This window comes from Oncorhynchus kisutch, unplaced genomic scaffold (genome assembly GCF_002021735.2).
Source record: "Oncorhynchus kisutch isolate 150728-3 unplaced genomic scaffold, Okis_V2 Okis04b-Okis11a_hom, whole genome shotgun sequence".
NCBI lineage: Eukaryota > Metazoa > Chordata > Actinopteri > Salmoniformes > Salmonidae > Oncorhynchus > Oncorhynchus kisutch.
Genome location: NW_022261981.1, coordinates 4,420,559 through 4,446,135, shown reverse-complemented (window position 1 = coordinate 4,446,135; position 25,577 = coordinate 4,420,559). Strand labels below are relative to the sequence as shown.

The window sequence follows — 25,577 nt, the reverse complement described above, 5'->3', positions numbered from 1 at the left end:
CCCTATCTCCTCTACCACTACCAACACATTCCCCTATCTCCCTCTACCACTACCAACACATTCCCTATCTCCCTCTACCACTACCAACACATTCCCCTATCTCCCTCTACCACTACCAACACATTCCCCTATCTCCCTCTACCACTACCAACACATTCCCCTCTCTCCCCTCTACCACTACCAACACATTCCCCTATCTCCCTCTACCACTACCACACATTCCCCTATCTCCCTCTACCACTACCAACACATTCCCCCTATCTCCCTCTAACAATACCAACACATATTCCCCTATCTCCCTCTACCACTGCCAACACATTCCCCCTGTCTCCCTCTACCACTACAACACATTCCCCTATCAATTCAATTCAATTCAATTCAAGGGGCTTTATGGCATGGGAAACATGTGTTAACATTGCCAAAGCAAGTGAGGTAGACAACATACAAAGTGAATATATAAAGTGAAAAACAACAAAAATTAACAGTAAACATTACACATACAGAAGTTTCAAAACAGTAAAGACATTACAAATGTCATATTATTATATATACAGTGTTCTAACAATGTACAAATGGCTAAAGGACACAAGATAAAATAAATAAGCATAAATATGGGTTGTATTTACAATGGTGTTTGTTCTTCACTGGTTGCCCTTTTCTCGTGGCAACAGGTCACAAATCTTGCTGCTGTGATGGCACACTGTGGAATTTCACCCCAGTAGATATGGGAGTTTTTTCAAAATTGGATTTGTTTTCGAATTCTTTGTGGATCTGTGTAATCTGAGGGAAATATGTCTCTCTAATATGGTCATACATTGGGCAGGAGGTTAGGAAGTGCAGCTCAGTTTCCACCTCATTTTGTGGGCAGTGAGCACATAGCCTGTCTTCTCTTGAGAGCCATGTCTGCCTACGGCGGCCTTTCTCAATAGCAAGGCTATGCTCACTGAGTCTGTACATAGTCAAGGCTTTCCTTAATTTTGGGTCAGTCACAGTGGTCAGGTATTCTGCCGCTGTGTACTCTCTGTGTAGGGCCAAATAGCCCTACACTACCAACACATTCCCCCTGTCTCCCTCTACCACTACCAACACATTCCCCTATCTCCCTCTACCACTACCAACACATGCCCCCTATCTCCCTCTACCACTACCAACACATTCCCCTATCTCCCTCTACCACTACCAACACATGCCCCCTCTCTCCCTCTACCACTACCAACACATTCCCCTCTCTCCCTCTACCACTACCAACACATTCCCCCTGTCTCCCTCTACCACTACCAACACATTCCCCTATCTCCCTCTACCACTACCACATATTCCCCCTATCTCCCTCTACCACTACCAACACATTCCCCCTCTCTCCCTCTCCACTACCACACATTCCCCTCTCTCCCTCTACCACTACCACACATTCCCCCTGTCTCCCTCTACCACTACCAACACATTCCCCTATCTCCCTCTAACCACTACCAACATATTCCCCCTATCTCCCTCTACCACTACCAACACATTCCCCCTATCTCCCTCTACCACTACCAACACATTCCCCCTATCTCCCTCTACTACTACCAACACATTCCCCCTATCTCCCTCTACCACTACCAACACATTCCCCTATCTCCCTCTACCACTACCAACACATTCCCCCTATCTCCCTCTACCACTACCAACACATTCCCCTATCTCCCTCTACCACTACCAACACATTCCCCCTATCTCCCTCTACCACTACCAACACATTCCCCCTCTCTCCCTCTACCACTACCAACACATTCCCCTTGTCTCCCTCTACCACTACCAACACATTCCCCCTATCTCCCTCTACCACTACCAACACATTCCCCTATCTCCCTCTACCAACACATTCCCCCTATCTCCCTCTACCACTACATTCCCCCTCTCTCCCTCTACCACTACCAACACATTCCCATATCCCCCTCTACCACTACCAACACATTCCCCTATCTCCATCTACCACTACCAACACATTCCCCCTCTCTCCCTCTACCACTACCAACACATTCCCCTCTCTCCCTCTACCACTACCAACACATTCCCCTATCTCCCTCTACCACTACCAACACATTCCCCCTCTCTCCCTCTACCACTACCAACACATTCCCCTATCTCCCTCTACCACTACCAACACATTCCCCCTATCTCCCTCTACCACTACCAACACATTCCCCCTCTCCCCCTCTACCACTACCAACACATTCCCCCTCTCCCCCTCTACCACTACCAACACATTCCCCTATCTCCCTCTACCAACACATTCCCCCTATCTCCCTCTACCACTACCAACACATTCCCCCTCTCTCCCTCTACCACTACCAACACATTCCCCCTCTCTCCCTCTACCACTACCAACACATTCCCATATCTCCCTCTACCACTACCAACACATTCCCCCTATCTCCATCTACCACTTACCAACACATTCCCACTCTCTCCCTCTACCACTACCAACACATTCCCCTCTCTCCCTCTACCACTACCAACACATTCCCCTATCTCCCTCTACCACTAACCAACACATTCCCCCTCTCTCCCTCTACCACTACCAACACATTCCCCTATCTCCCTCTACCACTACCAACACATTCCCCCTATCTCCCTCTACCACTACCAACACCTTCCCCCTCTCTCCCTCTACAACTAGCAACACCTTCCCCTATCTCCCTCTACCACTAACAACACATTCCCGCTATCTCCCTCTACCACTACATTCCCCTATCTCCCTCTACCACTAACAACACATTCCCCCTATCTCCCCTCTACCACTACCCAACACCTTCCCCCTATATCCATCTACCACTACCAACACATTCCCCCTATATCCATCGACCACTACCAACACATTCCCCTATCTCCCTCTACCACTACAACACCTTCCCCCTATATCCATCTACCACTACCAACACATTCCCCCTATATCCATCGACCACTACCAACACATTCCCCCTATATCCATCTACCACTAACAAGATTTTCCCATTAACATATTCACCTATCTCCCTCTACCGCTATTAACATATTCACCCATCTCCCTCTACTGCTATTAACATATTCACCTATCTCCTTCTACCCTTTGACCCTATCTCTCTCTACCCTTTGACCCTATCTCTCTCTACCCTTTGACCCTATCTCTCTCTACCCTTTGACCCTATCTCCTTCTACCCTTGGCCCTATCTCTCTCTACCCTTTGAACCCTATCTCTCTCTACCCTTTGACCCTATCTCTCTCTACCCTTTGACCCTATCTCTCTCTACCCTTTGACCCTATCTCTCTCTACCCTTTGACCCCATCTCTGTCTCTCTGTGTCCTCTGTTTTCTTCTGCCTTTTCTGTTCTTTTCTCCAAATCTTGACATCCATGACCTCTGCCTCCCTGTGTTTTCATTACCCTCTGTGTGCCTAATCGCTCCCTGTTCCTCTCCCTACATCCCCCCTTTTCTCTCTCTCTCTCTCTCTCTCTCTCTCTCAGACTCTCTAGTACCAGCTGTTTTTAAAACCCCTGTGGTCCTTTCCCTTCCATTCCTTCCTCCTGCCATCCCTCCCTGCCTCCCCAGTCCCTAGCCGGGAGAATGAGCTCCCGTTAAATAATATATCATGATAAATGATAATTGCTACGCTTTATGTTCCCGTTGTTTAATGAGCCCCATAAATTAGAAATGATGCAGCTGACAGTGTTTGTCGGGAACAGACCAGACATAAATACGTCCTGGCAAAAGAGCGAGAGACAACGTTATCTTCATCAGAGAGTGAAAACCACGGAGTAAAGTTCTCTGCTCCAGATCAACTTCCGTCTAACTGACTTTCGTCTTTGTCAGGAATTGCGTCCGTAAAGTACATTCTTCTAAGGGCATTGCCGGTGTTGCCGAAGGGTGTTTTCCTGGTTACGGAAACTATTCCTCTTCATGTGCTCTGTTTCGTTCGTCCCTTTGATGACGTGGCCAATCTAAGGATGTGTCTGAAAAACGTTGCTTGCTTCTTCCGTCCTTGTTTCCTCAAATCATTGCCTCTAGGAACCAAGGTCCCTCCCTATGACTTCCTCCTCCAATGAGAGGGATAGAGGAAACAAGGAACGAGGAAGTAAAGGTTTGATGTCTTGTAATGTTTTCAGACACAGCCAGAGTCTGGGGAAAAAGGAGGGTTTGAGCAAAAGTCAGAGGTCAATCTGATTCCTGACGGAACAGAACCCACCCTGACACTCATTCTTTATTAAAGGGTGCATCACAAAAAATAATCCCCCTCTCAGTGCATCACAACAACTATTCCTCCCTTGTTTCCTTAACCCCCCCCCCCCCCCCCCACACACACACACCCACACACCACACCCACACCATCCACGTTCAAGCTTCGCAATAATGATCATCAGTCCTAATCACAATCTATAGCTGTTCCACAAAGGAACGATCTGTCATATACCGGATCCTTATTCCACAGTTTGTAAAACACACACATCCAAAACACACACACACACAGACACACACACACCTCACTGCAGAGCTGGGCTGCGGTTGGAACACCGCCATTTGAGCGTCAGCGTCACTCTGTCCCTGTCAGACATCAAACGGGGCCGCTGGCCGCCGGTCATGCACACACACACACACACACACACATACACACACACACACACACACCCCCACACACACACACCCCCACACACACACGCACACACACACACACACACACACACACACACACACACACACACACGCGCACACGCCCTCCCTGGAGAGATCCCTGATTGAATCCTGGCACCAGCACCAAACAGCTGCTTCAAACAAAAGACATCTGCATATTTCATAAATTAATGTTGCAACCTGCCAAAACCTGTGTGTGTGTTTGCATGTGTGTGCTTGTGTGGGTGTGTGTGTGTGTGTGTGTGGGTGTGTTTGTGTGTGTGTGCTTGCGAGAGGAGGGAGTATCTACTTTTGTATTTAATTAGATAAAGTTTACAAGCTTTCAAAGAGTTAGACATTAGCATGAAGAAGAAAAGCAGGACGGGGCTGGAAGGGGAGGAGACTAGGAGACAAGTCACAGAACAGAAACAGACAGGATGGGGCTGGGAGGAGACTAGGAGACAAGTCACAGAACAGAAACAGAGAGCTCTTGGGCTGGAAGGGGAGGAGACTAGGAGACAAGTCACAGAACAGAAAACAGACAGCTCTTGGGCTGGAAGGGGAGGGGACTAGGAGACAAGTCACAGAACAGAAACAGACAGGATGGGGCTGGGAGGGGAGGAGACTAGGAGACAAGTCACAGAACAGAAACAGACAGCTCTTGGGCTGGGAGTGGAGGAGACTAGGAGACAAGTCACAGAACAGAAACAGACAGCTCTTGGGCTGGAAGGGGAGGGGACTAGGAGACAAGTCACAGAACAGAAACAGACAGGATGGGGCTGGGAGGGGAGGAGACTAGGAGACAAGTCACAGAACAGAAACAGACAGCTCTTGGGATGGAAGGGGAGGAGACTAGGAGACAAGTCACAGATCAACTGATAGGAATGTTTCTATATCTGTTTCAGCCTTCCTGCCTGGGCCCTTTGTCACAGATGGGGAAGGAGAGGGAGCGAAGTATGGAGAGAGAGAGAGAGAGAGAGAGAGCGAGAGAGAGCGAGAGAGAGCGAGAGAGAGCGAGAGAGAGAGAGAGAGAGAGAGAGAGAGAGAGAGAGAGAGAGAGAGAGAGAGAATCCAGGCTTAATTTGTTCTCTCTGTTTGTGTAGGTCGATTTTCAAATGGATCACGTGAACCTTGGAATTGAGAGCTTTGAAATGTGCTGAGATCTTATGGGCCCGTCACATCATGTCAGATGGAAGACATTCATTTGATCTGCCAGCGCAATGACTCACACACACACACACATGACTCATATCTCCAGATACCTCAGAAGTAAGCTGGCCATGTACAATACATGTTGTCTCCCACGGCTACTTTTGGTCAGTTTAAACACAACGGAACCACAGACCACAAACCCTAAAGACAGGAAGTCTTTGCTGTTGCTGCACCAAGTACAGATTTAGGTTAAACAGTGTTTTGTTTTTAACCCACTTTCCTTGTGGAACACTTCAGAATAACCTACAGTTGGATGGACTGGTGTCTTTCAGGTCATTCAGAATAACCTACAGTTGGATGGACTGGTGTCTTTCAGGTCATTCAGAATACCCTACAGTTGGATGGACTGGTGTCTTTCAGGTCATTCAGAATAACCTACAGTTGGATGGACTGGTGTCTTTCAGGTCATTCAGAATAACCTACAGTTGGATGGACTGGTGTCTTTCAGGCCATTCAGAATACCCTACAGTTGGATGGACTGGTGTCTTTCAGGTCATTCAGAATACCATACAGTTGGATGGACTGGTGTCTTTCAGGTCATTCAGAATAACCTACAGTTGGATGGACTGATGTCTTTCAGGTCATTCAGAATAACCTACAGTTGGATGGACTGGTGTCTTTCAGGTCATTCAGAATAACCTACAGTTGGATGGACTGGTGTCTTTCAGGTCATTCAGAATAACCTACAGTTGGATGGACTGGTGTCTTTCAGGTCATTCAGAATAACCTACAGTTGGATGGACTGGTGTCTTTCAGGCCATTCAGATGGTTGGTTGAGGATTTCTTTGCTGAGGGAAATGGTTGTTTTTTTGTGTTTGTGTTTTGTATGTTTTGTATGTCTTGTGTATTTCCTACTCTCCCATGCTGCCTTGATTGTGTAATTGTTTGTCATGCAGGGCTCCCGTGTAAACAACACCTCGGTCTCAATTGGACTCAACCCTGCCTAATGAAAGAATAAATCATGTAAAATACAATCCTATCATTCCATATCTGAGAAGATATCGTTGGTCCTTCCTTGTTTGGTGTTGTCTATTTCTCCATGTCTCCAGCTGCTGGGTTATTTCAATCACATCTAAATGAGACAGTAATTAGTGGCATCAGAGCTGTGGAGACGATACTCCTACGCTCCTCCCTCCCTCCCTGCTGTCCTCGAGCAGGCCCACATAGAAAAAATGAGAAAAAAATACTCATATGCTCCTCTTCTCCCTCCTCTTTTCCTCCCTCCATCCCTCTGTCCCTCCCTGCTGTCCCCAAGCAGGCCCACTTAGACAAGAGGGAGATAAAACAGAACTTGACTTTGCTGAATAATTGAAGGGGTTTTTACAAGAGCAACAGCCTGCAATCTGACCTCAAAAAGGCTTTACACAGGGCTCTATCAGTGGCACCCAGGAGCCAACACACACACACACACACACACACAAATAAATACATACAATGTCCTGTGCGTACAGTATATAGATGTATTGGTTACCAACACACACTCTACAAGGAAGAACACAGGAAGGTTTCTTCAGCAGGATTCTATTTCAACACGTCTTATAAACAGGGACTGTACAGGGGATAATGTATAGCATCAGCCCCAGTGATGGTGGTGATAATGTATGGCAACAGCCCCAATGATGGTGGGGATAATGTATAGCAAACAGCCCCAGTGATGGTGGTGATAATGTATAGCATCAGCCCCAATGATGGTGGGGATAATGTACAGCAACAGCCCGGTGATGGTGGTGATAATGTATGGTAACAGCCCCAGTGATGGTGGGGATAATGTATGGTAACAGCCCCGGTGATGGTGGGGATAATGTACAGCAACAGCCCGGTGATGGTGGTGATAATGTATGGCAACAGCCCCAGTGATGGTGGGGATAATGTATGGTAACAGCCCCGGTGATGGTGGGGATAATGTACAGCAACAGCCCGGTGATGGTGGTGATAATGTATAGCAACAGCCCCAATGATGGCGGGGATAATGTACAGCAACAGCCCGGTGATGGTGGTGATAATGCATGGCAACAGCCCCAGTGATGGTGGGGATAATGTACGGTAACAGCCCCGGTGATGGTGGGGATAATGTACAGCAACAGCCCGGTGATGGTGGTGATAATGTATGGCAACAGCCCCAGTGATGGTGGGGATAATGTATGGTAACAGCCCCGGTGATGGTGGGGATAATGTATGGTAACAGCCTCGGTGATGGTGGGGATAATGTGTGGCAACAGCCCCGGTGATGGTGGGGATAATGTATGGTAATAGCCCTGGTGACGGTGGGGATAATGTGTGGTAACAGCCCCGGTGATGGTGGGGATAATGTGTGGCAACAGCCCCGGTGATGGTGGGGATAATGTATGGCAACAGCCCCGGTGATGGTGGGGATAATGTATGGTAATCTGAAGCTGAACATTCAGAGAAAACGTATTTAAGGATAAAAGCATGAAAACATCCCTGGAAGGGGTTGACACAATTATAGTATTGTGGCTGTGATGTAAAGCACCTCGGGAAGGTGGTGGTAATGTAGAGTATGTCAGTACGGTGTGGTAATGTGGAGTATGCCATTATGGTGGTGGTAATGTGGAGTATATCAGTACGGTGTGGTAATGTGGAGTATATCAGTACGATGGTGGTAATGTGGAGTATATCAGTACGATGGTGGTAATGTGGAGTATGTCAGTACGATGGTGGTAATGTGGAGTATATCAGTACGATGGTGGTAATGTGGAGTATGTCAGTACGGTGTGGTAATGTGGAGTATGTCAGTACGATGGTGGTAATGTGGAGTATGTCAGTACGGTGGTGGTAATGTGGAGTATGTCAGTACGATGATGGTAATGTAAAGCACCTCAGTACGGTGGTGGTAATGTGGAGTATGTCAGTACGATGGTGGTAATGTAAAGCACCTCAGTACGGTGTGGTAATGTAAAGCACCTCAGTACGGTGGTGGTAATGTGGAGTATGTCAGTACAGTGGTGGTAATGTAGAGTATGTCAGTACGGTGTGGTAATGTGGCGTATGTCAGTACGGTGGTGGTAATGTGGAGTATGTCAGTATGGTGGTGGTAATGTGGTGTATGTCAGTATGGTGGTGGTAATGTGGTGTATGTCAGTACGGTGGTGGTAATGTAGAGTATGTCAGTACAGTGGTGGTAATGTAGAGTATGTCAGTACGGTGGTGGTAATGTGGCGTATGTCAGTACGGTGGTGGTAATGTGGCGTATGTCAGTACGGTGGTGGTAATGTAAACACAGGAGACCATCCATGTAAACATATAAAACATGGATCCCCACTCTCTCTCACACACACACACACACACACACACACACACACACACACACACACACACACACACACACACACACACAGTCTTGTACTGCTAACCTTGTGGCGACACACAATGCAGTCCCATTCAAAATCCTATTTTCCCTCACCCTTACGCTAACCCTAATTAACCCAAAAACCGAACGAAATGAATTTACATTCTAAGCCACACAGAAACATTTATGTAACATTAATATTCTGTACAATTAATAATGATAGATTATATAGGATGCAATAAAATATATAGCACGCGCTCCAGCAGGTATATTTCACTGGTCACCCCCAAAGCCAATTCCTCCTTTGGCCGCCTTTCCTTCCAGTTCTCTGCTGCCAAAGACTGGAACGAATTGCAAAAATCACTGAAGCTGGAGACTTATATCTCCCTCACTAACTTTAAGCATCAGCTATCAGAGCAGCTTACAGATCATTGCACCTGTACACAGCCCATCTGTAAATAGCCCAACCAACTTCCTCATCCCCATATTGTTTATTTATTTATATTTTTAGCTCCTTTGCACCCCAGTATCTCTACTTGCACATTCATCTTCTGCACATCTGTCACTCCAGTCTTTATTTGCTAAATTGTAATTATTTCGCCACTATGGCCTATTTATTCCCTTACCTCCCTGATCTTACTGTCAGGGTTTACTAGGAGTGGTGGGTAGGAGTCAGGCGCAGAGAGCAGAGGGTTTACTAGGAGTGGTGGGTAGGAGTCAGGCGCAGAGAGCAGAGGGTTCGGTGAAATGTAATTATTTATTCTCCGGCACAAACGGTCACGCCAAATTACAGGGCGCATAACACTGACCAGCCCAAAACACAGGACAAACAGTCCGCAGAAAACAAAACGAAAACACATCCACAACCATAACACTGACCAGCCCAAACACAGGACAAACAGTCCACAGAAAACAAAACGAAAACACATCCACAACCATAACACTGACCAGCCCAAACACAGGACAAACAGTCTGCAGAAAACAAAACGAAAACACATCCACAACCATAACACTGACCAGCCCAAACACAAGACAAACAGTCTGCGGAAAACAAAACGAAAACACATCCACAACCATAACACTGACCAGCCCAAAACACAGGACAAACAGTCTGCAGAAAACAAAACGAAAACACATCCACAACCAACAGAGTAACAAAATAATCCTGCACAAACCTAAGCGGGCCTAACAGGTTGAAGTAGACACAAACCTAAGCGGGCCTAACAGGTTGAAGTAGACACAAACCTAAGCGGGCCTAACAGGTTGAAGTAGACACAAACCTAAGCGGGCCTAACAGGTTGAAGTAGACACAAACCTAAGCGGGCCTAACAGGTTGAAGTAGACACAAACCTAAGCGAGCCTAACAGGTTGAAGTAGACACAAACCTAAGCGAGCCTAACAGGTTGAAGTAGACACAAACCTAAGCGGGCCTAACAGGTTGAAGTAGACACAAACCTAAGCAGGCCTAACAGGTTGAAGTAGACACAAACCTAAGCGGGCCTAACAGGTTGAAGTAGACACAAACCTAAGCGGGCCTAACAGGTTGAAGTAGACACAAACCTAAGCGGGGCCTAACAGGTTGAAGTAGACACAAACCTAAGCGGGCCTAACAGGTTGAAGTAGACACAAACCTAAGCGGGCCTAACAGGTTGAAGTAGACACAAACCTAAGCAGGCCTAACAGGTTGAAGTAGACACAAACCTAAGCAGGCCTAACAGGTTGAAGTAGACACAAACCTAAGCAGGCCTAACAGGTTGAAGTAGACACAAAACCTAAGCGGGCCTAACAGGTTGAAGTAGACACAAACCTAAGCGGGCCTAACAGGTTGAAGTAGACACAAACCTAAGCGGGCCTAACAGGTTGAAGTAGACACAAACCTAAGCAGGCCTAACAGGTTGAAGTAGACACAAACCTAAGCAGGCCTAACAGGTTGAAGTAGACACAAACCTAAGCAGGCCTAACAGGTTGAAGTAGACACAAACCTAAGCAGGGCCTAACAGGTTGAAGTAGACACAAACCTAAGCGGGCCTAACAGGTTGAAGTAGACACAAACCTAAGCAGGCCTAACAGGTTGAAGTAGACACAACCTAAGCAGGCCTAACAGGTTGAAGTAGACACAAACCTAAGCGGGCCTAACAGGTTGAAGTAGACACAAACCTAGGCAGGCCTAACAGGTTGAGGTAGACACAAACCTAAGCGAGCCTAACAGGTTGAAGTAGACACAAACCAAGAAACACAAAAAGGAACAGGTGCAACTAATAAGACTAAACTAACAGAAAAGGGAAAAGGGATCGGTGGGGGCTGGTAGACCGGGGCTGGTAGACCGGGGCTGGTAGACCGGGGCTGGTAGACCGGGGCTGGTGGACCGGGGCTGGTAGACCGGGGCTGGTAGACCGGGGCTGGTGGGGGCTGGTAGACCGGCGACGGTGGGGTCTAGTAGACGGCGACGGTGGGGGCTGGTAGACCGGCGACGGTGGGGGCTGGTAGACCGGGGCTGGTAGACCGGGGCTGGTAGACCGGGGCTGGTAGACCGGCGACGGTGGGGGCTAGTAGACCGGCGACGGTGGGGGCTGGTAGACCGGCGACGGTGGGGGCTGGTAGACCGGCGACGGTGGGGGCTAGTAGACCGGCGACGGTGGGGGCTGGTAGACCGGCGACCGTGGGGGCTGGTAGACCGGCGACGGTGGGGGCTAGTAGACCGGCGACGGTGGGGGCTGGTAGACCGGCGACGGTGGGGGCTGGTAGACCGGTGACGGTGGGGGCTGGTAGACCAGCGACGGTGGGGGCTGGTAGACCGGCGACGGTGGGGGCTGGTAGACCGGGGCTGGTAGACTTGCGACGGTGGGGGCTGGTAGACCGGGGCTGGTAGACCGGCGACGGCGGGGGGGGGGCTGGTAGACCGGCGACGGTGGGGGCTGGTAGACCAGCGACGGTGGGGGCTGGTAGACCGGCGACGGTGGGGGCTGGTAGACCGGCGACGGTGGGGGCTGGTAGACCGGCGACGGCGACCGCCGAGAACCGCCCGAACAGGCAGGGGAGCCACCTTCAGTGGGGGTCGTGACACTTACTCCATTTGCCCACACTGTACATAGATATTTATTTTGTGTTATTCACTGTACGTTTGTTGATTTTATGTGTAACTCTGTTGTTGTTTGTGTCGAACTGCTTTGCTTTATCTTGGGCAGGTCGCAGTTGTAAATGAGAACTTGTTCTCAACTGGCCTACCTGGTTAAATAAAGGTGAAATAAATTGTTTTATCTATTTCTTATATGGTCTAACTAAGACTGGCTTAATGAATCAGACTTGTCTTACTAAGACAGGCTTAATGAATCAGACTTGTCTTACTAAGACTGGCTTAATGAATCAGACTTGTCTTACAAAGACTGGCTTAATGAATCAGACTTGTCTTGACATTTTCCACCAGTTAGCCTCTACATTTCACTGACTGAGTGTTACCCATAAACACTGACTGTCTGACTGTCAGATCTACCGTCATTTATACAGTAAAGTGTGAGGGAAATACAATGCAGTGTTATTTTACTCTTCCTTCTACAGTAACAGACTGTGATACAGAGATGCTGATTTGCTTCTCGTGTGTGTGTGTGCGTGCGTGTGTATGTGTGTGTGTGTGTGCATGTGTATGTGTGTGTGCGGAGAGAGATGTTGGAGGAGCAGGGATGGGGGAGACCGATCAGGGAGGAGGATCGGAGAGTGAGGGTAGCGCCCTGGGATTCGCCGCTGACAGGAAGCAGAAATTGGAATATGGTCCCTCCTGTTGTCGCTGGAGACTCTGGCGGGCCGTGTGGTGGTTGCTGCTGTGGGGAGTGACGAGGGTGTTCGCCATATGCTCAACCCTCCCGGTGTCCCAGGGAAGTCAAAGTGGAAAATGAACCCCCTTCCAATATGTTCAAATCCCCCCCCAAATGAAAATGTGACTGTAAAAGACAGACTTCTTACCCCGGCCAATTTTAGATCAAAGCCAATTAGAGCAGGGAGCAAGAGGCAGGATGGAAGAGAAAGAGAGGGGGAGTTATGTATGAAATGCAAAAGGAAGTTGTAGTTCTACAATATGATGAGCGACTAGAGAGATGTTATGATCGAGAGACAATCCTCTAATGATGACAAACATCCATTTAACGTTACCACAGTTACTAGATCTCCGGCGTCTAAAAAGAGAACTGACTGTACACTACAGATACTGTAACTTCCTGCTCGCTTCCTGCTTGGTTAAACAAGGATGTGTGTTTTCCAAGCCACCTGAGACCGCCTGGTTTCCTCGGGGTCTGAGGTATAGCAGCCACAGGGCCTCTCTGTCTCTGACTTTATTAAATAGGATTTGGTTCATGGCTGTGGACAGGACTACATAAGAAGTGTTACAGAGTTACAGATGGATCTTACAGATGGATCATACAGATGGCTCATACAGATGGCTCATACAGATGGCTCATATAGATGGATCATACAGATGGTTCATACAGATGGTTCATACAGATGGATCATACAGATGGATCATACAGGAGGAAAGTGTTGAGCTCTATAATACTCACTCATTCAAAACAGAAATTGTCCAAAACCAGGGCCCTGTTGAAATAGCTTTTAAATGCAACCTTCCTTCCTCCCTTTGTTGAGACATTAAAGTATTCAAACAGGGCCTAAGAGAAGAAGAAATATTAAAGGCACCTCTATTCGCCCCCTATGCCCTTCCCGCCTCCCATCTCATCCTCACCTCTCCCTCTTCTTTCTCTACTCTCTGCATTAATCGTCTCTTTTCCTTCACCCTGACTCCTTTTCCCATCTTCCCTAACCTTTAGTTTCTTCACATTCTCCAGAGAGTAGGTCACATGCTCCAGACCTGGCCCGTGCCATCTGGCCCACTTCCTGTCATACCTGCCCCAGGAGAGGGTGACTCTGCTGGGTAAACAGCAACTGGGATGACAGAGATAGAGAGAGAAAACCACCATTGTAAATATAACCTATATTTTTATGTTTATTTATTTTTCCTTTCGTATTTAAACTATTTGCACATTGTTACAACACTGTACATAGCCAATAATATACCTATATTTTTATGTTTATTTATTTTTCCTTTCGTATTTAAACTATTTGCACATTGTTACAACACTGTACATAGCCAATAATATACCTATATTTTTATGTTTATTTATTTTTCCTTTCGTATTTAAACTATTTGCACATTGTTACAACACTGTACATAGCCAATAATATACCTATATTTTTATGTTTATTTATTTTTCCTTTCGTATTTAAACTATTTGCACATTGTTACAACACTGTACATAGCCAATAATATACCTATATTTTTATGTTTATTTATTTTTCCTTTCGTATTTAAACTATTTGCACATTGTTACAACACTGTACATAGCCAATAATATACCAGAGAGAGAGAGAGAGAGAGAGATAAAAGAGAGAGAGAGAGACAAAGAGAGATAAAGAGAGATAAAGAGAGAGAGATAAAGAGAGAGAGAGAGATAAAGAGCGAGAGAGAGAGAGAGAGAGAGAGAGAGAGAGAGAGAGAGAGAGAGAGAGAGAGAGAGATAAAGAGAGAGAGAGAGAGATAAAGAGAGAGAGAGAGAGATAAAGAGAGAGAGAGAGAGATAAAGAGAGAGAGAGAGAGAGAGAGAGAGAGAGATAAAGAGAGAGAGAGAGATAAAGAGAGAGAGAGAGATAAAGAGAGAGAGAGAGATAAAGAGAGAGAGAGAGATAAAGAGAGAGAAAGAGAGAGAGAGAGAGAGATAAAGAGAGAGAGATAAAGAGAGAGAGAGAGAGAGAGAGAGAGAGAGAGAGAGAGAGAGAGAGAGATAAAGAGAGAGAGAGAGAGAGATAAAGAGAGAGAGAGATAAAGAAAGAGAGAGATAAAGAAAGAGAGATAAAGAGAGAGAGAGAGAGAGAGAGATAAAGAGAGAGAGAGAGAGAGAGAAAGAGAGAGAGAGAGAGATAAAGAGAGAGAGACAGAGAGATAAAGAGAGAGAGATAAAGAGAGAGAGAGAGAGAGAGAGAGAGAGAGAGAGAGAGAGAGAGAGAGAGAGAGAGAGAGAGAGAGAGAGAGAGAGAGAGAGAGAGAGAGAGAGATTGAGATAGAGAGAGAGGGAAAGAATTGAGCTGGGGGAAGGAAGAGAGAGAGGGAGAGAGATTGGAGATAGGGGGACAGGAGAGAGAGAGAGGGAGAGAGGTTGAGATAGGGGGAAGGAGAGGGAGAGAGATTGAGATAGGGGGACAGGAGAGAGGGAGAGAGATTGAGATAGGGGGACAGGAGAGAGAGAGAGAGGGAGAGAGATTGAGATAGGTGGAAAGGAGATAGAGAGAGGGAGAGAGATTGAGATAGGTGGAAAGGAGAGAGGGAGAGAGATTGAGATAGGTGGAAAGGAGAGAGAGAGAGGGAGAGAGATTGAGATAGGTGGAAAGGAGAGAGAGAGAGGGAGAGAGATTGAGATAGGGGGACAGGAGAGAGAGGGAGAGGGAGAGAGATTGAGATAGGGGGACAGGAGAGAGAGAGAGAGAGGGAGAGGGAGAGAGATTGAGATAGGGGGAAAGGAGAGAGAGAGGGAGATAGGGGGGAAAGGAGAGAGAGAGGGAGAGAGATTGAGATAGGGGGAAGGAAGAGAGAGAGAGAGGGAGAGAGATTGAGATAGGGGGACAGGAGAGAGAGAGTGGGAGAGAGATTGAGATAGGGGGACAGGAGAGAGAGAGAGAGAGGGAGAGGGAGAGAGATTGAGATAGGGGGAAAGGAGAGAGAGAGGGAGATAGATTGAGATAGGGGACAGGAGAGAGAGAGAGGGAGAGAGATTGAGATGGGGGAAGGAAGAGAGAGAGGGAGAGAGATTGAGATAGGGGGAAGGAAGAGAGAGAGAGAGTGATTGAGATAGGGGGAAGGAAGAGAGAGAGCGAGAGATTGAGATAGGGGGAAAGGAGAGAGAGAGAGAGATTGAGATAGGGGGAAGGAAGAGAGAGAGAGAGTGATTGAGATAGGGGGAAGGAAGAGAGAGAGGGAGAGAGATTGAGATAGGGGGAAGGAAGAGAGAGAGAGAGTGATTGAGATAGGGGGAAAGGAGAGAGAGAGAGAGAGATTGAGATAGGGGGAAAGGAGAGAGAGAGAGGGAGAGAGAGAGAGAGAGGGAGGGAGATTGAGATAGGGGGAAAGGAGAGAGAGAGAGGGAGAGAGAGAGAGAGAGAGGGAGGGAGATTGAGATAGTGGGAAGGAAGAGAGAGAGAGAAAATCCTGTCAGTACAGAAATGCACTGTTAGGAACTGTAAGGAGCATTGATTAATCAAGTACCTCTGGTAACCATCTGTGTTCGAGACAAAATAGGTCTGATTTCATGATACTGAAAATTTGATTTTTGCAAAAGCACAAAGGAAATAGCAGCATTTTAGTAGCATTAAGTAGTTTTAATGAACAACAATCTAAAATTACTTATCCAGACAGTTCTGCAGCTTTCTGGTAATCAACAAGTATTATATACATATGAAATGAGGATTTTCTTAGAGCCCCGACCGACATTACTTTTTTGAATTCTAAAACACCACTGGAGAAATCCTGAGTCCATTTCCACAGCCGACCACATCAAAGACCTTCACATATTGTCTCCCACTTTCCTCCGCCTCTCTCCCCCTTCATTCTCTCCTCCCCCTCTACTCTCCTTCTCCCTGCTCAATATAAAGGAAAAATAATAAATGCAATTGGTTAAAAAGTGACTAAGGCACAGATTAATCTCAATGTACCACCCACGGCCTAAATATTCATATAAATATCCCATGACCGTTGCCACGGAACATTCTATTGGTTTTCCTCCTTTCTAAATTGGCGCGCCCTGATTGATGAATATTTTAACACATGTGCAGTCCGTGGGACATTCATCATCAGCGTGGCTAGTATGAACAGAATAAATGAGCAGTCAAGTCAGGTAGACGTAGGCTAAGAGCTATGGTGTAGCTACTATCATGCTAGAATAGAACTATGGTGTAGCTACTACCATGCTAGGCTAGAGCTATGGTGTAGCTACTACCATGCTAGGCTAGAGCTATGGTGTAGCTACTATCATGCTAGAATAGAACTATGGTGTAGCTACTACCATGCTAGGCTAGAGCTATGATATAGCTACTACAATGCTAGGCTAGAGCTACGGTGACGCTACTAAAATGCTAGGCTAGAGCTACGGTGTTGTAGCTACTACCATGCTAGAATAGAACTATGGTGTAGCTACTATCATGCTAGGCTAGAGCTATGGTGTAGCTACTATCATGCTAGGCTAGAGCTAGGCTAGAACTATGGTGTAGCTACTATCATGCTAGGCTAGAGCTATGGTGTAGCTACTATCATGCTAGGCTAGAGCTAGGCTCGAACTATGGTGTAGCTACTAACATGCTAGGCTAGAGCAATGGTGTAGCTACTACAATGCTAGGCTAGAGCTACAGTGACGCTACTACAATGCTAGGCTAGAGCTACGGTGACGCTACTACCATGCTAGGCTAGAGCTATGGTGTAGCTACTACTATGCTAGGCTAGAGCAATGGTGTAGCTACTACTATGCTAGAATATAACTATGGTGTAGCTACTACCGTGTTAGGCTAGAGCTAGGCTACAGTTATGATATAGCGACTACAATTCTAGGCTAGAGCTATGCTAGAGCTATGGGAGATCTACTACCATGCTAGACTAGAGCCAGGCTAGAGTTATGATATAGCTACTACCATGCTAGGCTAGAGCTATTGTGTATCTACTACCATGTTAAAAGCTAGAGTTATGATATAGCTGTTACCATGTTAAGCTAGAGCTAGAAATATGGTGTACCTACTACCATGTTCCTGCAGGTTCATGCTCTACAACATCTGCATAGTATGACCCTACCTCACACAGGAAGCAGCACATGTCCTAATCCAGGCACCTGTCATCTCCCGTCTGGACTACTGCAACTCGCTGTTGGCTGGGTTCTGGGCTCGTGACAACAAACCTCTGAAATGTATCCAAATACGCTGCAGCCCGTTTGGTTTTCAACCTTCTCATGCTCTCCCATGTCACCCCGGTCCTCCACTAGCTTCCAGTCAAAGCTCGCATCCACTACAAGACCATGGTGCTTGCCTACGTAGCAGCAACAGGAACTGCCCCTCCCTAACTGCAGGGTATGCTCAAACCTTCCTCCCAACCCAAGTCCTGCCACCTCTGGACTCTTGGCCCTCCTACCCCTAATGGGATGTCAGACCCTGCTCAGCCCAGTCCAACTCTTCTCTGTCCTGGTGTCACACCCTGATCAGTTTCACCTGTCTTGTGCTTGTCTCCACCCCCCCCACCAGGTGTTGCCCATTTCCCCCACTTTATCTCCTGTGTATTTATACATGCATTTTCTGTTTGTCCGTATCCAGTTCGTCTTGTCTTGTCAGGTCGTACCCGCGTGTTTCCCGGTTTCTTGTTCTCAAGATTTTGTTTCTACTCTTCCCGGTTCAAACCTTTCTGCCTGTCCTGACCCTGAACCTGCCAGAAGTCCGGTACCTGCCTGACTCTGATCTGGATTACGAACCTCTGCCTGTAGATTCAAACTATCTACCTCCTGTGTTTGCATCTTGGTCTTATCCTGAGGCGTAGTCCTGGCACCACAACGGTGGAACAAGCGAACCCCTGAAGATAGGCCAGCAGAGTCCCTGCCCATCTTCAGAAAATATCTGAAACCCTACTTTCTTCGAAGACTCTCTTAAATAACCACAAAGCACCCCACCTCGCTGATGGCTACTTTACTGAGGAGAAGTGTACTGACTATGCCTGTGATATGTGGTTGTTCTACCTAGCTAGTTACAAATTGATAAAGTGCCTAAAGCTAATAGGGAAGTGGAACAGAGAGAACAGGAGGAGAGTAGCGACTCTGGACCCTGCAGAGTTGCTAAAGGGACAATCTTATTGGCTGAAATACATTGGACCCTATCCACATTCCTCCACCCTTCACCTGCATGGTTACAGGATCAGGACTTATCGCCAAGGCTTTCATCCAGAGCACCAGGCTATTGGCAGCAGCAGCCTCTGTGATATCCCTCCTCTGCTCTACTCTGTGGTGGAGCTGGCACCAAACCCACCGTTCACTTCCTTCCACATCAGAGGGTTCCGCCACATGCTAACTGTCACACATGAAGCACTGCTAGCCCAAAGGGGGGTCTGCTGGCTCATATGGGAATATGGAGAAGGGCTGGGGAGGTTGCCAGAAATAAAAACATGGAGAGATACTGTCACACACACATGCGCACATGCATAAACGCATGCACACACACACACATGCGCACATGCATAAACGCATGCACACACACACACATGCGCACATGCATAAACGCATGCACACACACACACACAGAAAAAATAAAACATCAGGCTCCTCAGAGAGTATGGTGATTTATCCGGATGCCTGTTCTGTTCTGCGTCGCACTCCAGAGAGACCCTGGTGGTGCTCCACTACGCCCAGCCTAGAGTGCACCGGAGCTGGGACCAGCGCTGTAGAAGAGACCCCTTCTCTCCTCTCCTCTGTTCCTCCTTCTTGCTCGTTTTCATAACCACCAGCAGCTGTTGGAGCAATTAGCCATGAACTAACTGTACTTTACTACAATACCCCAGACCTCAGCCTCATCACAATTAGCTCCCTAATGGGGTCTAAACAACCAAGGAGGAACAAATACATAAAGAAGGCAGTGTGTGTGTGCCGGAGTGGGGGCGGGCAGAGAGAGGGTACGGTGGCGCAGTGCATCGGTGCTGCAATGGGGCAGTGGGGGATATGGGGCAGTGGGGGATCTGGGGAAGGTAGTGGGGGGATCTGGGGAAGGCAGTGGGGGGATCTGGGGAAGGCAGTGGGGGGATCTGGAGCAGGCAGTGGGGGATCTGGGGCAGTGGGGGATATGGGGCAGGTAGTGGGGGGGATCTGGGGAAGGTAGTGGGGGGATCTGGGGCAGGCAGTGGGGGATCTGGGGAAGGTAGTGGGGGGGATCTGGGGCAGGCAGTGGGGTGGATCTGGGGCAGGCAGTGGGGGATCTGGGGCAGTGGGGGATATGGGGCAGGCAGTAGGGAGTGATCTGGGGCAGGCAGTAGGGAGGGACCTGGGGCAGGCAGTAGGGAGTGATTTGGGGCAGGCAGTGGGAGGGATCTGGGGCAGGCAGTGATCTGGGGAAGGCAGTAGGGAGGGACCTGGGGTACGGTGGCGCAGTGCATCGGTGCTGCAATGGGGCAGTGGGGGATATGGGGCAGTGGGGGATCTGGGGAAGGTAGTGGGGGGATCTGGGGAAGGCAGTGGGGGGATCTGGGGAAGGCAGTGGGGGGATCTGGAGCAGGCAGTGGGGGATCTGGGGCAGTGGGGGATATGGGGCAGGTAGTGGGGGGGATCTGGGGAAGGTAGTGGGGGGATCTGGGGCAGGCAGTGGGGGGATCTGGGGCAGGAAGTAGGGAGTGATCTGGGGCAGGCAGTGGGGGGATCTGGGGCAGGCAGTAGGGAGGGATCTGGGGCAGGCAGTGGGGGGATATGGGGAAGGCAGTGGGGGAATCTGGGGCAGGAAGTAGGGAGTGATCTGGGGCAGGCAGTGGGGGGATCTGGGGCAGGCAGTATGGACGGATCTGGGGCAGGCAGTGGGGGGGGGGGGTCTGGGGCAGGCAGTGGGGGGATCTGGGGCAGGCAGTATGGAGGGATCTGGGGCAGGTAGTGAGGGAATCTGGGGCAGGTAGTGGGGTGATCTGGGGCAGGTAGTGGGGGGATCTGGGGCAGGTAGTGGGGGGATATGGGGAAGGCAGTAGGGAGGGACCTGGGGCAGGCAGTAGGGAGTGATCTGGGGCAGGCAGTAGGGAGTGATCTAGGGAAGGCAGTAGGGAGGGACCTGGGGCAGGCAGTAGGGAGTGATCTGGGGCAGGCAGTAGGGAGTAATTTGGTGCAGGCAGTAGGGAGTGATCTGGGGCAGGCAGTAGGGAGGGACCTGGGGCAGGCAGTAGGGAGTGATTTGGGGCAGGCAGTAGGGAGGGATCTGGGGCAGGCAGTAGGGAGTGATCTGGGGAAGGCAGTAGGGAGGGACCTGGGGAAGGCAGTAGGGAGTGATCTGGGGCAGGCAGTTGGGAGGGACCTGGGGCAGGCAGGAGGGAGGGACCTGGGGCAGGCAGTAGGGAGGGACCTGGGGCAGGAAGTAGGGAGGGACCTGGGGCAGGCAGTAGGGAGGGACCTGGGGCAGGCAGTGTGTTCTCTCTTCCTTCTACTCCTATGCGGCCTTTGGCAGTCTGCCGAGCGGAAGAGGAGAATGAGAAAAGAGGGGGATGAAGAGGAGGGGAGGAAGAGGGAGAAGAGTACGAAGTGGAGGAGGAGGGGGAGGGGGAAGAGCATGGGGAGGAGGGGGAGGAAGAGGAGGAGGGAGACATAGTGGAGAAGGATGAGGAGGAGGAGGAGGAGGAGGCAGTCACTGCATGGCGGGCGGTGAGACAGTGGGTTGTTTGACATCTCATATTCAAATTGAATGTGACATATCTGTGGTCTTTACGCCGTCGTCTAACTATCAGTTCTGTGAAATGCTAACATTTGGTGTGACGGGGTGTTACTGTGACTTTTAGACAGGGCTCTAGACGGTCCCTACGGGCTCCTTTCTGTGTGGGAGAGGGATATGACACACAGACACACACACACACACACACACACGTACATATGCACAGACTCACACATGAACACACACACATACGCATGCACAGACACACACAAACACACACACACAGACTCACACACACACACGTACACACACACACACACATATACATACATACATATGCACAGACTCACACATGAACACACACACATACGTATGCACAGACACACACACACACACACACACACACACACACACACACACACACACACATACATACATACGTACATATGCACAGACACACACAAACACACACACATACGCATGCACAGACACACACAAACACACACACGTACACACACACACACACACAGACACACACACACACACACACACACGTACATATGCACAGACTCACACATGAACACACACACATACGCATGCACAGACACACACAAACACACACACACAGACTCACACACACACACACGTACACACACACACACACATATACATACATACATATGCACAGACTCACACATGAACACACACACATACGTATGCACAGACACACACACACACACACACACACACACACACACATACATACATACGTACATATGCACAGACACACACAAACACACACACATACGCATGCACAGACACACACAAACACACACACACACACGTACACACACACACACAGACACACACACACACACACACATACATACATACGTACATATGCACAGACACACACAAACACACACACATACGCATGCACAGACACACACACACACACACATACATGAAGGTCTGAAACAGAATATATGGTTGATTACTTTACTACAACGACATCAGTTCATTAGTGTGACCTGCTTCAGCAGTCACGTTCTGGTCTTTGACTTATTTATTTATTACTGTGACTTGATTCAGCAGTCACACTCTCATGTATATCTTCTTTAGTAGGTGTGCTTGCTGAAAGAACAACTACTCAAATCTGACATACTTTTTTATGAACCCTCGTCTTCTGTTGACATCTGTAGCTCTCAACCCGTAACAACAAACAACGTTAAAACCTGCCGGTTGACCAAAAGTATTGTTATGGTAGAGGAAGAAGTTTAGAAGTTGGAATTGTTAGAAGCTAGTGTTGAAAATTTGAGGTTTGCTTCGTAGTAGAAGTTGCCACAACCTGATCTGTTTTACCTGTCTTGTGCTTGTCTCCCCCCCCCCCCCCCACCAGGTGTGTCCCCCCCCCCCCCCCCCCCCCCCCCACCAGAGGTCTCCACCCCCCCCCACCAGGTGTCTCCACCCCCCCCCCCCCCCCCACCAGGTGTCTCCACCCCCCCACCAGGTGTCTCCACCCCCCACCAGGTGTCTCCACCCCCCCACCAGGTGTCTCCACCCCCCCCACCAGGTGTCTCCACCCCCCCCACCAGGTGTCTCCACCCCCCCCCCCCAACAGGTGTCTCCACCCCCCCACCAGGTGTCTCCACCCCCCCACCAGGTGTCTCCACCCCCCCCACCAGGTGTCTCCACCCCCCCCCAACAGGTGTCTCCACCCCCCCACCAGGTGTCTCCACCCCCCCCACCAGGTGTCTCCACCCCCCCACCAGGTGTCTCCATTCTCCATTATTTCCTGCTTATTTATACCTGCGTTTTCCATTTGTCTGTTGCCAGTTCGTCTTTTCTTGTCAGGTCGCCTGCCTGCCTTCCTGTACCTGCCTGTCTCTAACCTGAATTTCAAACCTATGCCTGCCCTCAACTTGCCCTTTGCTTGACCCTTGTGTTAAAACAAATATCTAAGCATCAAACTCTCCTGTGTCTGCATCTGGGTCTTATCCTGAATCGTGATAGAAAGAACTGGCCATGACTGCACAACTGACTCGGACCAGCTCGGCAACGCTGTCTCCTTCCAAGGAGCTGTCATCTGAAGACACGAGGAGTTACTTCAAAACGTCAGAACTCCAGACCTGGGTGCAACGCCACGGAAGCAATGCTTCACTGCATTGCTGGAGAAATTCCCCAGCAAACTACAGCGGTAACCTGCCAGACTCTCAGTAATCCCGCTACCAGCGGCACTTTTCCCCAGCCTACCCCGGCTTCCCGAGGACCCCACTTACCTCCTACGGAGCGCTATGCTGGAGATCCAGGAACCTGCCGGGTGTTTCTCTCCCAGTGCTCCCTTATAGCGTACCTGATAATGCTGATGTCCGGGAGGCCTGAGCTACGGCGGTTGTCAGAGCAACAATCCACCGTTTGCCTCAGTCTGGAGGAGTTTGTGGCGGAGGTTAGAAAGGTTTTTGATTCTCCATTGTCCTGGAGAGAGGTTGCTCGGAAGCTATTTCAACTGCGTTAAGACTCCGGTAGTGTAGCAGACTACGTGGTAGATTTTCGCACTTTGGCTGCTGAGAGTGCCTGGAACCCAGAATCCCTATTAGACACGTTCCTTCATGGATTATCAGAGATGGTTGAAGATGAGCTCGCAGCCTGGGTGCTTCCCTTGGACATCGACTCTCTCTTTGCCTTGACCATACGGATCGCTAGGCATCTACGTGAACGTAGGAGGGAGAAGAGGTCTGTTCCCGGTCACACTCGCTCGTCCACGGTTCCCACCTTGCCACCCGAGGAATCCCGGAAGTCCCTGGCGTCTACATTACAGGAAGAATCCGATGTCACCCGAGTTCCATCTGGAACGCTGAGGGCTATCGACTCGCCTCCTCCGGAGTCCATGCAACTGGCCAGGGCTAGATTGTCTCCTGCTGAACGCTTATGCAGACTGAGCACCAAGAGCTGTCTGTATTGTGGAACAACAGGACATTACATATCTACTTGTCCATTAAAAGACCATGCTCATCAGTAGGTACGAGTACGCTAGTGAGCCGTACGGGGAGTTTCTAATCTCCCATTACTCGCACCCCTCTCCATGCCATCCTGAGGTGGGTGGACCGGTCAAAATATCTCCGGGTGCTCATTGACTCTGGGGCCAACGAGTCCTTTATGGACGCTACCCTGGTGTTGGAGCTGGGAATCTCCACACAACCCCTCTTCATTCCCGTGGACGTCTGGATGGGCGCTCTGTTGGCAGAGTCACCCACAATATGGTTCCTATCAACCTGTGAAGGTCAGGTAATCACAGTAAGTCTATGCAGTTCCTGATCATCGAATCTCCTCATGTGCCCGTGGTGTTGGTTTTCATGGCTCCAGAGGCACAATCCACTGATTCGACTGGGCTACTGGTTCTATCATGGGTTGGAGCCCATTCTGCTAAATGTGCAATATCTGAAGTCGGCGCAGCCTGCCCCGGATCTCTCTGCCGTCCCTGCCGATTATCAGGACCTCTGGGAGGTTTTCAACAAGGCCCGCACCACATCTCTTCCCCCACATCGACCTTCTCCCGGGCACAGCACCGCCTTGAGGGCGGGTTTTTTTTTCCCTGTCGGGTCTCATAGTAGTAGTAGTAGTAGTAGTAGTAGTAGTAGCAGTAGTACAGTAGTTAACCTCATAGTAGTAGTAGTAGTAGTAGTAGTAGTAGTAGTGGTATTAGTAGTGTTTAGTAGTAGTAGTAGTAGTAGTAGTAGTACAGTAGTTAACCTCATAGTAGAAGTAGTAGTAGTAGTAGTAGCAGTAGTAGTAGTAGTAGTAGTAGTAGTAGTAGTAGCAGTAGTAGTAGTAGTAGTAGTAGTAGTAGTAGTAGTAGCAGTAGTGGTATTAGTTGTGTTTAGTAGTAGTAGTAGTAGTAGTACAGTAGTTAACCTCATATTAGTAATAGTGGTATTAGTAGTGTTTAGTAGTAGTACAGTAGTTAACCTTATAGTAGTAGTAGTAG

The 25,577-nt window shown here is 48.9% G+C and overlaps 1 protein-coding gene across 1 annotated transcript; it reads right to left on the bottom strand.

Annotated features, from left to right (window-relative positions):
• Positions 1 to 11,578: 11,578 nt before the first annotated feature.
• On the bottom strand, positions 11,579 to 24,481 carry LOC109878216 (vegetative cell wall protein gp1-like). Its single transcript, XM_031813052.1, has 4 exons — positions 24,365 to 24,481; positions 21,002 to 21,313; positions 19,873 to 20,861; positions 11,579 to 12,188 (listed from the first exon to the last, which is right to left on the bottom strand). Exons 1-4 carry the CDS (start codon positions 24,479 to 24,481, stop codon positions 11,579 to 11,581), a joined length of 2,028 nt encoding a protein of 675 aa, XP_031668912.1.
• Between the last annotated feature and the right edge of the window lie 1,096 nt (positions 24,482 to 25,577).